Source organism: Triturus cristatus, chromosome 2_2 (genome assembly GCF_964204655.1).
Source record: "Triturus cristatus chromosome 2_2, aTriCri1.1, whole genome shotgun sequence".
NCBI lineage: Eukaryota > Metazoa > Chordata > Amphibia > Caudata > Salamandridae > Triturus > Triturus cristatus.
Genome location: NC_140582.1, coordinates 356,992,808 through 357,007,866, shown reverse-complemented (window position 1 = coordinate 357,007,866; position 15,059 = coordinate 356,992,808). Strand labels below are relative to the sequence as shown.

Below are 15,059 nucleotides of genomic sequence, written 5' to 3'. Positions count from 1 at the left end.
TTGCGACTAGCAAATTGCGAGTCGCAATTAAGGAATGTCTTCCCATTCATTCCTATGGGCCTCCAGGCCCATAGGAATGAATTAGAGATTGCGGGAGCAATTTGCGAGTACCAGTAGGTACTCGCAAATTGCTCCCGCAATTTCGATGGTGCAAGGGTGTCAAAATGACACCCTATTGCACCCATGTATGTTCACTCTGCACAAATGTTGCATACACACATGCTCTAAGGGCATGTGTGTGGGCAACATGAAACTTAGTAAAATGCAAATAAGTGCATTTTTCTAAGTTTTCGCAAATTACCATGAGGTCCAGCCTCATGGTAATTTGCTCACGCTAATAGCGAAATCGCTATTTTGTAAACTGTAATGCATTGCATTTAAGGAATCGCAATTAGGGATTCCTTAAATGCAATCGCTATTTAAGAAATCACAATAATTTGCGATTTCTTACATTGCGAGTGGCAAGTTGTTTCATGCATCGCAAAAGCTATTTTTGCGATCGCAAACGGCCGATTTTTGCGATTCGCGCCGTTTGCGATCGCAAATAGCTTTGATGCATGTGCCTGTAAGCCCATTAGCAAATGTTAGCTTTTCGCTAATGTACTACTTATGTCTCAGTAGATAGATTCCAAAGCAAATAGGTTTGTAATTCCTTTCACTGTTTTGGGAATTTGTATAGTTTATGCTATGAAATCCCCTCTATCTCTCGCCCCTCACCCCTCAGGATGGCAGTCCCATGTGAATTTGACACAGTATTTAATTTAGCTCAGGAGATGATTGGTAGCCAGTGAAAGAGGTACAATGTGAGGTTTATATGAGAGGGAACATCCTTTACCATACAGTCTTTTTCACACGTGCTTTTACCATGCATCCTTTACCACACAGATGACTTTACCACTAATTGCCTTTATAATGAGTGGTAAGATGGTAACTATAGGTAAACTAAGTATATATATATATGTGTGTTTATATATATATTATATATGTATATGTGTGTGTTATAGATCATGTACTGAGAGAGATACAATTGCAAGTAAAATTGTCCATTAAAACAATTTTTTTTTCCTGTTATTCATTCCGTGTTCAAAACATTCAAAAGATTTCATTTTCGTTGTTTTCAATCATCAACTTGATACATAATGTTCTTTAACAGAAACAAAGAAATGCAGCCAAGCCAACATGTGTTTTGCTAAAACAATTCGCTTCTTCAGGGCTTAAAATACACGAAGAGTTAAATGAGTGATAAATCCCTATTTGTAAAGCATCACTTCCAACAATCAGTATTCCTTCTGTTATCTTTCCAGATAATCGAAAAGGCTGTAGCCTCCCTCCAATGAAAAACCTCGATTTTACCTAGGTACCTCGGAATACTGATTGTTGGAAGTGATGCTTTACAAACAAGAATGTATCACTCATTTAACTGTTTGTGTATTTTAAGCCCTGAAGAAGCAAATTGTTCTCGCATACACGTGTTGGCTTAGCTGTATTTCTTTGTTTCCGTTAAAGAACATTATGTATCAAGTTGATGATTAAAAACAACGAAGATGAACTCTGTCAAATGTTTTGAACACGGAATGAATAACCAGAATAAAAAATTGTTTACTGAACAATTTTATCTCTCTAAGTACATGATCTATTGTACCTATTCTCTGAAAGGAAAGCAGGGAACTGAGAAGTAGAGCTGGGCAATTTTATTGAGAGAGAGAGAGAGAGAGTGTGAGAGAGAGAGAGAGAGAGAGAGAGAGAGAGAGAGAGAGAGAATTAACTAGCATAATTTATAAACAGAGGTAGGGAGGTAATTTTACGGTTCAGAGGTGGGCTGAGGTAAGGCTAAATGTAGGGTTTAGGGGTGGCCAGTAGTAAAGGGAGGGAAGGGTAATTTTAGGGTTTAGGGATGGCCAGTGGTAAAGGGAGGGAAGGGGACTTTTAGGGTTTAGGGATGGGCAGTAGTAAAGGGAGGTAATGGTAATTTTAATATTTCGGGGTGGTCAATGGCAAAGGGCGGTAAGGGTAATTTTAAGGTTTAGAGGTGGACAGTTGTAAAGGGAGGTAAGGGTAATTTTTGTGTTTAGCAGTGGTCAGTGGTAAATGGAGGTAAGGGTCATTTTAATGTGTAGAGGTGGGTAGTGGTAAAGGAAGGTTGGCAGTAAATTGAATACAAGTGGACATTAGAGCGGTTCCCACTCCCCAAGAAAAAAATTAATATAAATATTATATGAAAATATATAATTTATTTATTTGACATCCCTTACATATAATTAATATGTGTGGTAAAGACATCTGCATGGTAAAGGCTACATGGAAAAGGCATGCATGGTAAAGGTATGCGTTGTAATGTCATACATTCTTATATGAGTATCTTTGAGTAGGATAATTGTAATGTAAAGTTGAGTACTGCAGTTCTTAGAAAGCTGGTGAGAAAGAAGTGTTATATTAAATGTTGTTACTGCAAATAAGAGTGAACATGCCTGTATTGTTTTAGGTTTTGCGTTTGCTGTTTCCTTACGAATCTTTGTGCATCGTATAGAGTAGGTACATGGATTTCAATGTCTTCAAAATGCTTTTAGGCTATGTTGAGGCTTCCCCATAATATTCCCCTGTATACCTCTCTGTGAAGACTTTGGAATGTAGGGGCTACCTTGCAGCTAAGAGAGAGGCAATAATGATCCTAACCAACCCCATAATTTAATAACCTTTCAATTAATGATCACACTGGACAGGGAGTAGATGGGTGCACATTTTATCTTAACTTGGGGTTGCAATGGTAGGCCTCCTCTTTTTAGGTCGAGCCTACTACACTGGACATGCACTGTCTGTTGTGAGGCATGTTATGGTTTACCAAGAACATTAGGAGGCTTGGTGCCCGCCCATTACCTACAATTGGTTGACTTTCCTGGTCACTCTCATTTGCTTGCTTTTTATTCATGTCACACCTTATCAATCATGTTTGTCTCTCCCATGAAGCATTGACTCTTTCAGTCTCTGTTTGGCGGGCATCTTCTCTCTTTCACTCGCCAGTGCGCTTCTCCACACAGACACCCTCCATGGTGTTTTCCACCAACCTTCTTGTTGCTTTCACTACTGACCTCCCCACTGTTGCTTTTCCACCCAATGCAAACTTCCCACCCAGTTGCTTCCTCCATTTCACCCACCCCACCTGTGTTGCGTCGCTGTCCCCCACACTTCCCCATGTTGCGTAACAGTTTTGCACGTTTTACTTTCTTTTTAGTTACCTAACAATCTCGTATCAGTAGCTAAAAAGAAATAAAAAAGTACCTGCTTGCACGGTGTGCACACCTACAAAATGATATGGGTGGCTATGCAAAGGCTTTTGATTTTTTTCTCCATTTTTTTACTTTAGCTAAGTTGCACAGCGTCGCGGGTTCCGAGTATCATGGCTGAAAACCAGTTGGAAACAATGTGTTTTTTTACATATAAGAGAATGTATTTATCAGCTTAACCTAACCTCTGTATTTAATAACCTCTCAATTGAAGCACAAGGCATATCATTCCAAACATTAAACCATCTTGATATCTATCTTATGTCTGGTGAAGGGTCCTTCATGTCTGGTATCACTCGACTTTATGCAGAGTCCCGACAAGGAATGAGTTCTCTGATATAAATCTTGGTGTTTTATATTTTTTAGGACATTAACAATTTGGGCTGCACTTCTTCACTTTATGGAACTTGGGGCTTCATTTCGAGTTTGGCAGAGTGGTGGTGAATGCCAGTCTTGGTATAGCAGGGGGACATTTGTCATTTTTTACAGATGTCCCGCATCTGCCCAACTCTAAAGCCCTTTGTTTTTTATGGAAACTTATAACGTAGTATGATATTATTTCAATGGTGGATTCTATAGGTTAATTTGTGAACCGTAAAATATGAATGGAAAATGTAATGTACAGACGTACTATATGAATGTGAAATAAATTAGCTAAAAGGAGCAAAGGGCTAGTTGGGATCCGATTCTTAAACAAACTTATAGTAATTAATGAAATGTAACTCACACAAGAATGAAGTCCAAGTGCCAGTGTAACATAGTAAATAAGTATTGGGTTAATTGCTGATTGGACGAATAGTTACTACTAATAGTCATAAGTATCTTGATATAACGTAAAAAGGTATGGAAAGCTACTGTACCTTCATTTTTTACGTTCGAAGTATATTATTTTGTAAAAAAATTAGCTATTGCATCACAGAGATGTCACCACCAGAGTTGAAGATTGATAGATTTACTAATGACTATTCTTTAAGTGATGTGTGTAAGTTCTGTGGTAGTTGAACCTATTGGGTATCTTATCTTTCATCTAGCAATGATGGTTGGTGTTTATAAAAAAACATATAAAGACTTGTTATGAACTTTATTTTTCAGAACCTGAGACATTTGAGAAATTGGAGGATGACGACGACATTATTCCAGTACTAACCCCTAGGTTTCGAACGCTAGTGCCAATCATCACTGTACCATCTGCTGGTGGACATATTAGCATAACCTCTGACCCTGAGATGGACTATGAAGATGAACCGCACCGCAGTCTTTGTGCACTAGAATCTGGCTTGTATGGCCAGCCAATGGGATACACCATGAGAAATGCCATTGGTGAACCATCTGCCGAAAAGCCCAAAGTCGAAAACCTATTGGAGCAAAGTTTAGCTGCAGGACTCAGGCCAAGTAAGTGGGTGAAGTATCAGAGCAGTGCTCCTTGTGACTCCGCAGTGCAAGAGAGAGACCTCGTGCAAGACACTGATAACATCTCTCCAAAGTGTGCCCTTGGGGCGGGCAGTACAGGCCACAGAAGCACCTCCTCTGAACACTTCAAGATAATAAAAGAAAGGCTTGGGGAGCAGCACGGGCTGCATTGTGTTTCAAAAACAGAGGTACTTTCCCTGAATTCAAAACAACCTGATGCATTCAAGAAAAGGCACCCTGTGCTCGGGAGGATGAGCCACAACAGTGAAACCGGAGCGCGCCAGGTGTGTAACGGTTCACCCGAGCGGAGTGGGCGAGCCCTCCACGGAGGTACCAAGTCATGCATGTCTGAAGGGTGAACGTAAGGCGCAGCGATAAGTGGATCATGAATTGAGTAATATTTATCGTAGACAGCACTTTAGATAACCCGCCTGAACTCTTGTAGCCACCAGAATTGTAGGAATGTGTGTTTTTGAGGCCTTTCTGCTGTTACTGACTTTGACACATCCGTTCAGCACGCCTACTTTCTATCAGCACCTCCCTGATAATGCAGCTTTTTAAGTCTCGCCTAGCGTTGTAGCGCATGCGCTGCACGCTTGGCAAAACCTATAGTTAGAGAGGAGATTTCAGAAGGGGGCTCAAAGCCCTGCCCCTCATTTTCATTGGATGACGTCATCGTTTATGGTAAAGGATGGCCTCCCATTGAAAATGAGGCTTCTTTGTTACCGCCCTTTCTCCTTTCCGGACGGCCCATCCGGACTGGATCGTTTGCTTCACGGCTGTCGTGAAGCAATTTCTTATCTAAAGGAGGCGTGTTATCCAGTCTGGATGGGCCGTACCTAAAGGAGACAGGGCGGTAACAAACGAGCACTGTTTGGAGAGCTTGTTTTATTAGTGATCCCTTAGCGCCGCGAGACACCGTTTGCATAGAAGACGATTCCTTCTCCCCAAGCTCCCTTAGCGCTGCGAGACACCGTTTGCATAGAAGACGATTCCTTTAGCGCCGCGAGACACCATTTGCATAGAAGACGATTCCTTCTCACCGAGCTCCCTTAGTGCCGCGAGACACCGTTTGCATTGAAGACGATTCCTTCTCACCGAGGTCCTTCGGTAAAAATGAGCCCGTCTTTTTCATCAGTAGCTAAAGCCGGTAGGGGTCGCTAGACCTTTGTTTACAATCAGCTGCCACAGAAGAACTCTTCCCTTCGTAAGTAATTTAGGGACAAGCGGCACCGCTCTGTGCGGAACCCAGCATTGTAGTCACATTTTACCTAACGATTATTGATCCGTCGGGGTAAATGGATCACAAGTTGCATTTTTAATGTTGTGAATAAAACAGAACATAAAACGTAGGTGGCGGGAGTTAGTTATAATAAGAGTGCAATAAATATTGCCCAGTTATTGGCCAGGCATCAGGCTTTACCTCGGAGAAGACAAATGCACCCGTCTGCCTGCTTTATGATGGCTTCCTCCGTTTCCTACTAGTAATAGAGTACAGAGAGATCGATATGGGGCCTTGTGGCGGGATGTGGTGGTGGGGTCATCGATCGCACTTAACCTGCTTAATAACCAGCAGGGATCGCCTTGTGGGCAGCAGCCCCACCGGCCCTTCTTAGGTGTAAAGAGGGCGCTGCGGTCTTGTGAAATGGTGAAGAAAGACGCAGGTGCAGACACGTCTTAATGGTCACCAGATATCCCTTGTATGGGATGGCGTTTGTCCCGCCTTTATGGCAAGACCTCGCATCTTAATATTTGCAGAAGTCGGGGACATTAACGAAGACAGTCGTGAAAGGATGACATGCGTGTGAAGTTACAAGAGCACCCTAATAACCTCCATGTGACACTTTGCGGGCATGCATGGTGCATGGGCGAACCGGGCCCAGGCCCAGGGAGCCAATATTCTTAGGGGGGCGCACTGAGCTGTGTGCATTGCGGTTGTGCAAATGGCAGCGCCCCTCTCGTCTTGCTCCAACCTTGTCCATATCCCCGCGTGCCCGTTTTTGTCAGATTTCCCGGTTTAAAGTGTTTTTCATCCATCATTATTATACAGTGGGTGCTGTTTTTAGCCCCCCCCGTTCCCCTTTCTTGCCTTCTCTTATCCTTTATATACCTGCTAACACACCAACAACACCCTCATCAGTGTGAGGCAGCTAGGCTGCGGGTGATTTAGGTGAGCTGGGGGAGGACCGGAGATGTTCGTGTTTAAGGGCCTGTAATTGTTCAGCATGGGACTGGCCAGTGATCACAAAAGACCCGTGGTGCCTCCTGTTATTCACTTGTATCTGTAAGGGCGTCAAATTTCTCTCCGCCCAGGGCACTATCTTCACAAGGACCGACTCTGTGTGCGTGTGGCTCCCTCAACGCATGCCCTGCAGTCCTGGCCGCTCGCACAGACCCCCCCACCCCCCCCCCTCCCCCTTGAATCATGGGCTTGTCACCCTGCACCAGGCCGCAGACGGAGACACCACGGTATCATGTTTATTGCACTTTAAGTGGCAGGTGGACTGGCCACTCCGGGGTGGTGGGGATGCCTGGGATTGAGGTAGAGCCACAAGGGTCTTGAGACCTCTTAGGGTCTTAGGGACCGGGTCCTGCATGCACCCCCCACCCCTTTAGTCAGATGTTGCAGGTGGAGCGGGTGCTTAGGGCCCATCTCTATTATGAGTTTACTTTCTGTCCTCATCCCATTTTCTGGAACGTGTCCTGCTTAAAGTGCATTTTTCTTACAACTAGCAGGCTCTAGTTTGGAGCACGTCAACACCTCGTCAGGGGTAGTAAGGGCTACAGAAGTGCAATTTCAAGGCTTCTTCGGTTTACGGTCCAGTCTCACACCCCGCAGCGGGGGCACTGAGCGGAGCCCCCTGACATTCAAACATTATAGTCACGCTCCTCGGTGTCATTCAGGCTGTTGTTTTGGGGAGAGTATGTGAGGTTATGGCCGGAGCTGAGCCTTTGGACCTGGGGAGCGAGGCTGGAGTTGCAGCGTCGGCTCAACATGCTGCGAATCTGGACAAATCACTGTATCTCCCGCCGGCGAATCAAAACCAATAAAATGCAGTGAACGTGACCTCGTCAAATATAACTGGTGCTCATGCAAAGCGCTCCAATACCTTCGGATCGAGTCCGCGCTATATGAAACTGCAAGGAATAAAATAACTATTGCGAATGAGTATTGTTAAACTACGTGGTTATCAACGCCTACCAATGCATGCAGTGGTGTGAAGCAAAATGACTGGAGGGGGGTGGGCTGCAGAATGCGCGAGGGAGTCCCTGAAACCCCCATATTTCCTACATGAATGATTGTGGGCCCCTAGAGAGTGCCACCAACTCTGTGCCACGCATATGTGTTTAGTTCCATTTGCTTTGGCGCTATACGGGGTTTGTGCCTCATAACTACTCGAATAAACACCAATTTATTCTGCTATTATGTATATGCCCAGAATGTAGTGTTAATATTCAGTGTATGTGTGGAGTGAGTGTTTTGTTTACACCCCGCACTCTTTTTTTTTCTTTTTTCTTTTTTTTTTACTTTAATAAGCGCGGCGCCGTCTTCACGGACACCGCGCTATGCAATGCAATAGGTGTTGCTTTTGGTATTGTAAATAACTATAGCTTTTCATTTCTTTAAAGGCATTGCCAATTACAATGCCAATAGCTCCAAATTTCGCAGTTGCGAGACCTATTGCATTGTAAATGCTTGCTCTTTATTGCATCACAGCAATGTCTTTGCCTGAACAGCAATTGGACGTGTGTATGTTGACATCATGGATTGAGTTGGCGCAGCCACTATGGTAAATGCAGAGAGTTGAACGAGCGCGAGGCGTTGCGTCATGTCAGCTTTGTGCCTCCAGTAATGGTCGCATACACAGATTTGTGTAGTCGGTATTTCAATGTCAATTTTTTAAAGCTGTCTGTAATAGTGTAATTTAACACCAATCAGCAATAGATTGTGCAGCACTTTATCTTAGCACGAAATTGCAATGTACATATTTTTCTTTGCAAGTAATATTTTGCATAATAAATTAAAATGTGTATCTGACAGGATTTACAGCAGACAAATTCAAATACTGCTAGCAAACATGTTTTCAGCTCTACAATTTCAAATAGGCCAGGCACAGGACTATTTGTGTGATGCGACCCCATATGCACCTTTCTAAGTGAGCAGGCATTAACAATATGGCAACTGAGGATATTAACTTTAGTGAAAAAATTATATTTAAATCCGTGCTTTAAATGGGAATAAAGAAGTGCAGGTACTCACAAGGTTGAGTAAGAGGCAGCTAGGGGCTTGGCACGGGGTGTGGCTTCGAAGCAGTCATATATTCACATCAGAATTTTCTTCCTGTGCATGAGAAGCTGCTGATCTTTAAGCTAAATGGTGCGGTTTCCAACATAATTTTCTCATAAATTTGCGAAGAAATCATTCATTCTCAAAGGGCGCCATATAAACCTTTTATAGCACAAATAAATGTTAAAGATGTAGCATTACGGCGGGAGTTTACCCTTATGGATAGATACATTGTTATCTATTTAACCAGGAGACCCAGATTCTAATCTCAATGTTCTCACTGTACCAATATGTTTGTTAACTCCCAGTGTGCCAGCTCCCTTTTCTGCCTCAACAGATGTTGGTAGGTAGTAGACTGAATGAACTATTTAGTCACATGGGCTATGGCACGTCAGCCTCTTACTACACCCACTCGCTTTGTGCCCGTGCCATTACTCTGTGAGCAGAGACTGCGTACTTATGTGAAAATACTTTATTGTTGATTAATTAAAATCATTCCATACAGGATGTATAAAATACATTAAATTGTACGAGAAACACTTGTATCGATTTAGACAAACCGTTATATTATCTTCCAGTGCCAAAAAGCACAACAGTACATTGTAAAGTGTAGAGTAATATCGGAGATACATATAATTCAGTTCAGTAATCACACCATGTTATAGCAGCATTTCAAGAATTAAGTCTTCCATAAAACCATCAGTACTATAATAATCTTTTAAATTTTTTTAAAATTTAAGATCCTAATTTAAAGTGCCGTTGCTAAAGTGCCTTTATTTGTAATCACTATAAGAGTGCCAACCTTCTCAGGATTGATGTTCTATTTCTAATATTAGGAATCACATGTTTCGTATGAGTCACAAAAGATGATGCAACATTATATATAAAAGTAATAATAATAAAATCTTCTAAGTACTGCATGCACTACTTTTTTTATTTTATTCAAGGATAAAAGTGCCGCAGTTACAGTGCCATAGTGTAATTCCTTTCACAGGAGCCTTTCTTAAAATTTTCTAAGAACTACCTACACTACCCCCTTCTTTTTCAATTCAGGGATTAAAATGCCATAGTTAAAGAGCCATAGGTAAAGTGTCACTGTGCAATTCCTTTCAAAGAGCTTTTCTTAGAAAATCAACATTCCATATAGTTATCGAATTATGAAGGTATAGTTGGCAGTAGTTTCATCGAGACAGCATCATTGAAAAAATTATATAATTACCAATTATTGGTTATCACAGACTACCCCTAATATCAGATGACACACTCTGAAGTTAATTGTTTTTCTGCAATAAGAATACACTTTACAAACGGTGTAATCAAATTGTCCGATTTCCCTGGGAGACAAGCTGTAATTGCTTGGCGACATGTTCTCACCCCGTTTTCTTTAAGGATGGATTTTTTTTTTGATAAACAAATTTTTATTTTCATATAGGCATCAAGATCAAAAAGGACATACAGCAATTTGAGCAACTTGGCATCAACCAGACCTGTCACATAATCTTTAAGAATCAGCTGCATGAGCATTCTCTCCCACCCCCCCTTCCGTTCCCGCCCTACGTAAACCCTCCCCTAAACAAAGCCCCCAAGCCATTTCCCCCATATTTTACAAAACTTTTTGGGGCAACCCCGTGCAGCGTACAGTGTCCATTCCTGTGCAGCGCACCAGTCCACCCCTCTCCTCCATTTGTCTCCTCTGGGTGGGTCAATCTGCTTCCAGGCGGCCGCGATATCTCTCTTGGCCACCACCAGGGCCGTAGTTAGGAAATATTGCTCATTACGGGAGCCATCCAGCCCATCCGTTATTCCCAACAGCGCTAACCGAGGGTCATGGGGGACCTCCCACCTCAGAACTTCAGTTAATTCAGTTTCAATCTCGACCCAGAAGCTCTCCAGGTGAGGGCAAGACCAGACCATATGAAAGAAATCTGTCGGCTCCACCCCGCACCGAGCGCATGATGCCACTTGGCACAGGCCCGCTCGAAACAGACGTTCCGGGGTCAGGTATGCAGTGTGAAGATAATAAAGCTGGATAAGCCGCAATCGAGCCGATGCGGTGATCGTCCTGGGCGCCATAAGGGGATCCCTCCAATCATTGTCGTCCAGAGGACCCACCCAGGCCTCCCACCGCTGCTTCAGCCCACTCCAATCCATCGGGGTATTATTGACCAGGGATCGATAAATACGGGATATGCCCCCCCTCCCAAGACATCCCAGCATCACCTGAGCCTCAGGCGGGCTATGGTCGGGGAGTTTGGAGTCAAGGGGGACGTGAGATTGGGGCGCATGGCGCAGCTGGAGATACCTATAGAATTGCAAGGGATGTAAAGAAAAATGACTCCGGAGCACTTGAAAGGAACACAGATGGCTTCCCCGCCAGACGTCACCCAGGCAGGAGATCCCCAAAAGGTCCCAGTTGTGAAAGCCGCCGAGTCCCGATACCTCCCGCAACCAAGTGCCATGCCAGAGCGGTGTAACCCGGGTCAGTACCTTCGACCAACGGGTGTGCCGTAGGGCCGCTCGCCACGCCAGAAAGGGAGCCCGTACGACCTCCGGAAGCGATCGAGGGACCGTCGCTCCATAGAGCATATTCTGAATAGAAGGGAATCTGGTGATCTGCACCTCCAGTCTATAAGCCGGATCATCCACCGCGTAGCGAGATAGTACAGGTAAAGATTAGTCATGCTCAGGCTGCCGTCATAGGAAGGAACTCGAGAGCGGTCTAAAGCCAGCTGGGGCCTACCTCCACCCCAAAGAAATTTAGTCGCGGTCTTGTCCAGGTCCCGAAACCAAGAGCGGGGGAAGGAGCAGGGTGTGTTTTGGAGCATGTATAGAAACCGAGGGAGGATCATCATCTTATAAAGAGCAATCCTTCCCAACGGGTTCAACGGGAGTGACTGCCATTTTATCATGTCTGATCTGGCCTTATTAACAACGGGGGCCACGTTGAGAGCCCAGCATAGTTCCGGGAGAAGGGTAACCCAGATCCCCAGGTATTTAAAGGACAGTCTTCGGAGGGGAATGTCAGACTGCCAATCAAAACACTCCCTAGAAGGGTGTAACGGAACCAATACAGATTTCCCGGAGTTCAGACGGAGACCAGATGCCTGTCCGAACCGGTGAAGAGTAAGGCGTACCCGAGGACCCGAGATAGCCGGATCCGAGAGATAAAGAAGGACATCGTCCGCATATAAAGCAATTTTATCAGGGACCATACCCGGCCAGTCCCAGCCACGGAGAGCAGGATCTGCCCGGATGCGCACAGCCAGGGGCTCCATCGCCAGGGTGAAGAGGAGGGGCAAGAGCGGGCAGCACTGCTGTGTCCCCCGTCCTAAGGAAAACGCGCGGGACAAAGTCCCATTAACCAGCACTCGAGCCCGTGGGTCCGCGTACAGAACCCGAACCATGGCGCGAAACTGGGGGCCTAACCCCATTCGCTCCAAGATTTCTCCAAGGTATTCCCACCCCACCGAATCAAAGGCCTTCTCAAAGTCAACCAGTAGAAGGGCCAGATAAGGAGAAAGGCGCTCTTGGTGGGCCAGAGCAAGATGTAAGCGCCGCAGGCAATGTCTGGTTCCTCGGTTCGGCATAAACCCGCATTGATCCGGGTGGACCAGCGAGACAAGAAGCGGGCGCAGCCGTTGCGCAAGGATGGTAGCGTATATTTTAAGCTCGGTGTTGATGATAGATATCAGCCGATAGTCCGAGCAGGACTGTGATGGGGGTTGAGTCTTCGGAAGGACGACTATAGTGGCGGTATCTGTTTCCTGCAGGAATGAACCCTTCTTCACCGCCTCTGCAAAGAGATCTAGAAGCCGCGGGGCCAGGGTTTCACGGAAATGGGCGTAATACTCCTGCGGGAAACCGTCCGGTCCCGGGGTTTTCCCAGGCGCCAAATGGGCGATTGCCGTCTCAACCTCCTGCAGGGTAATGGGCAGGTCCAAGGTCTCGCTAGCCTCCTGTCCCAACCGCTCAAGGGCCGCCCCACTCCCCCTCATCAATTCCGCAAGGGAGATCCCCGGCGCCCGCGCCCGGTATAGTTGGGAGTAGTAGTCCGCAAAGGTTTGAGCTATTGCCTCCGAAACCGTGCGGGTCCCACCCGCGGAGTCTGTGATGGCAGGAATCACCCGGCCTGCACGAGGGTAGGTAGCCAGCCGGTGAAGAAGCGTACCGTTCTTATTCCTCCACCCGTAAACCCGGGCCACCGAGGAACGCCAAAGAGTCCTTGCTGCCTCCAGAGTGTGTGTGCGTATTTCCTCTCAGAGAAAGGCCAGCCGTCGCACCCGTGTGGCGTCTCCCAAGGCGTCCTGGTCTCGCTCGAGCTCCAGGGCCTGCGCTTCAGAAGCTGTAAGATGCTGGAGTTGGCGTCGACGCTGCTGCTGCAGATGCCCCTTTGCAACCCCTCTAATAGTCACCTTGCCGGCCTCCCAGAGGACGGCCGAGGAAGAGACGGAGCCCACATTGTGAAAGTAGTACTCCGTAATCCCACTCTCCACCACCTTCCGAAAGGCTTTGTCCTGAAGGAACCAGGCATTCAAACGCCACATCGGACGGCGATCAGAGAGGCCTCTCGGAAGAATGCGGGCATCACAAACCCCTGCACATTTGGTCGAGGGGACAAAAATTAGGTCAATCTGGGCGTGGGAATGGTGCGCCGCCAAAGTGTGGGTATATTGGTGATCGCGTGGGTGCCAAACCCTCCAGACATCACACAGGCCCTGGGCTTCAGCCCAACACGATAACAGTTTCGCGCGAGCGGTTCTTGTAAGGGAGACCGGGCCCGTCGAGTCCAGATGGGGTGTGTAGACAGCGTTGAAGTCTCCTCCGAGGACAAGCGACCCAGTCGGGAGTTTGGGGTGGAGATCCGCGGTGTAAGAGAGAGCGGTCTGCAACAGGGACGGCGCTGCATAGAGGGACAGCAGTGTAAGCCTTGTAGGCCTTATAGTGTATCCTCTTGATTTTGTTGTAGAAGGAAAGTGATCTAACCGGAAAGCACAAAAACAGGACCAAATTTCAACCATTGACTTCCCTTGACTTTTCTCGGTTAATGCTGTAGCAATTGCAGGTTCTATAAATGCCCATATTTCTGTCTGGTTTGTCGAATCCCACACTAACCTTTTCAGATTGTAAGCCGTTGGCCCGGTTACCATAGACAAGCAGATGATGAGGCAATAAAACCAGTGTCATTATTTGTGGGTTATGATCGCTTTCTGTTCTTGATCACTTCTTGATCACTTGATAGTCACGAAGAGATGATACAAGATCCTTTGAAATAATAGTATAGTAAATAATGGAGTGTTGCAGTGAATTTTCAAATGTTGGAACACTCTCAGTACTATTTTGTACATCTTCCTGTATTAACGTGAGATTATATTTGTTAAGCTGAGAACGGCACATCTGCATTAGAGCTCTGCTAGTCTTATCGGCTCGATATTTGGAGAGAAAATGCATTTTAAAGTCTCCTGAAATGATTAACAATAGTGACTGGATATTGATAATTCCGAATTTTGACTACTTGCCAGAGCGCGGTAAATTGGGATGGCCTAACTGAGCTTTTTGTACTTAAGTAAACATTTAAAAATATGATTGGTTGTTAAAATCTATTTTAGTGCATAGGAGCCATGCTACCTGAAAGTCAATTTCATTGTGTTCTGTATCCAGGGCCAATGACACATAGGTAGATAATCCACCTCTTGCGCGACCATAGGCAGACGAGCGGAATGCAAAGTTTGCGTACTCATGATATCCAATAAGCGGAACTTTACACATATTCCATGTTTCCTGAAACAGTGGAACTTCGAAGTTCTTTATAAAAGTTACAGTGTCCTTGTTAGGCCGTGAGTATTCCATGAGCAAATATTAGTGGATTTAATTGCATTAGTCGAGTTGTTTAAGCATCATTCTTTCACTCTGGCATTCCCTTTGGTGAGAATTTTCCGAAGCCAAGCCCAATCATCGCTAAATACTGGATTTTTTCTTAGGTTCCTCACATACTCGGGTGCCCGGGATACAGCTTATAACTTTGATCCCAGAAGACAAAGCCAGATTAAATAAAGGGCCTATGGCTCCCTTTAAAAGCCTGA

The 15,059-nt window shown here is 45.3% G+C and overlaps 1 protein-coding gene across 5 annotated transcripts in view; it reads left to right on the top strand.

The window, feature by feature from the left end:
- The window catches only part of ZGRF1 (zinc finger GRF-type containing 1), a 619,324-nt gene that overhangs the window by 259,156 nt on the left and 345,109 nt on the right, over positions 1-15,059 (top strand). For all 5 annotated transcript variants that reach the window (XR_014978114.1, XM_085641436.1, XM_085641435.1 and 2 more), the window contains one exon: positions 4,374-4,975. Coding sequence is in view for 4 of the 5 variants with exons in the window: in XM_085641436.1 (XP_085497562.1) it covers positions 4,374-4,975 (602 nt within the window). In the remaining variant the exon portion in view is untranslated. The remainder of the gene's footprint in view (positions 1-4,373; positions 4,976-15,059) is intronic.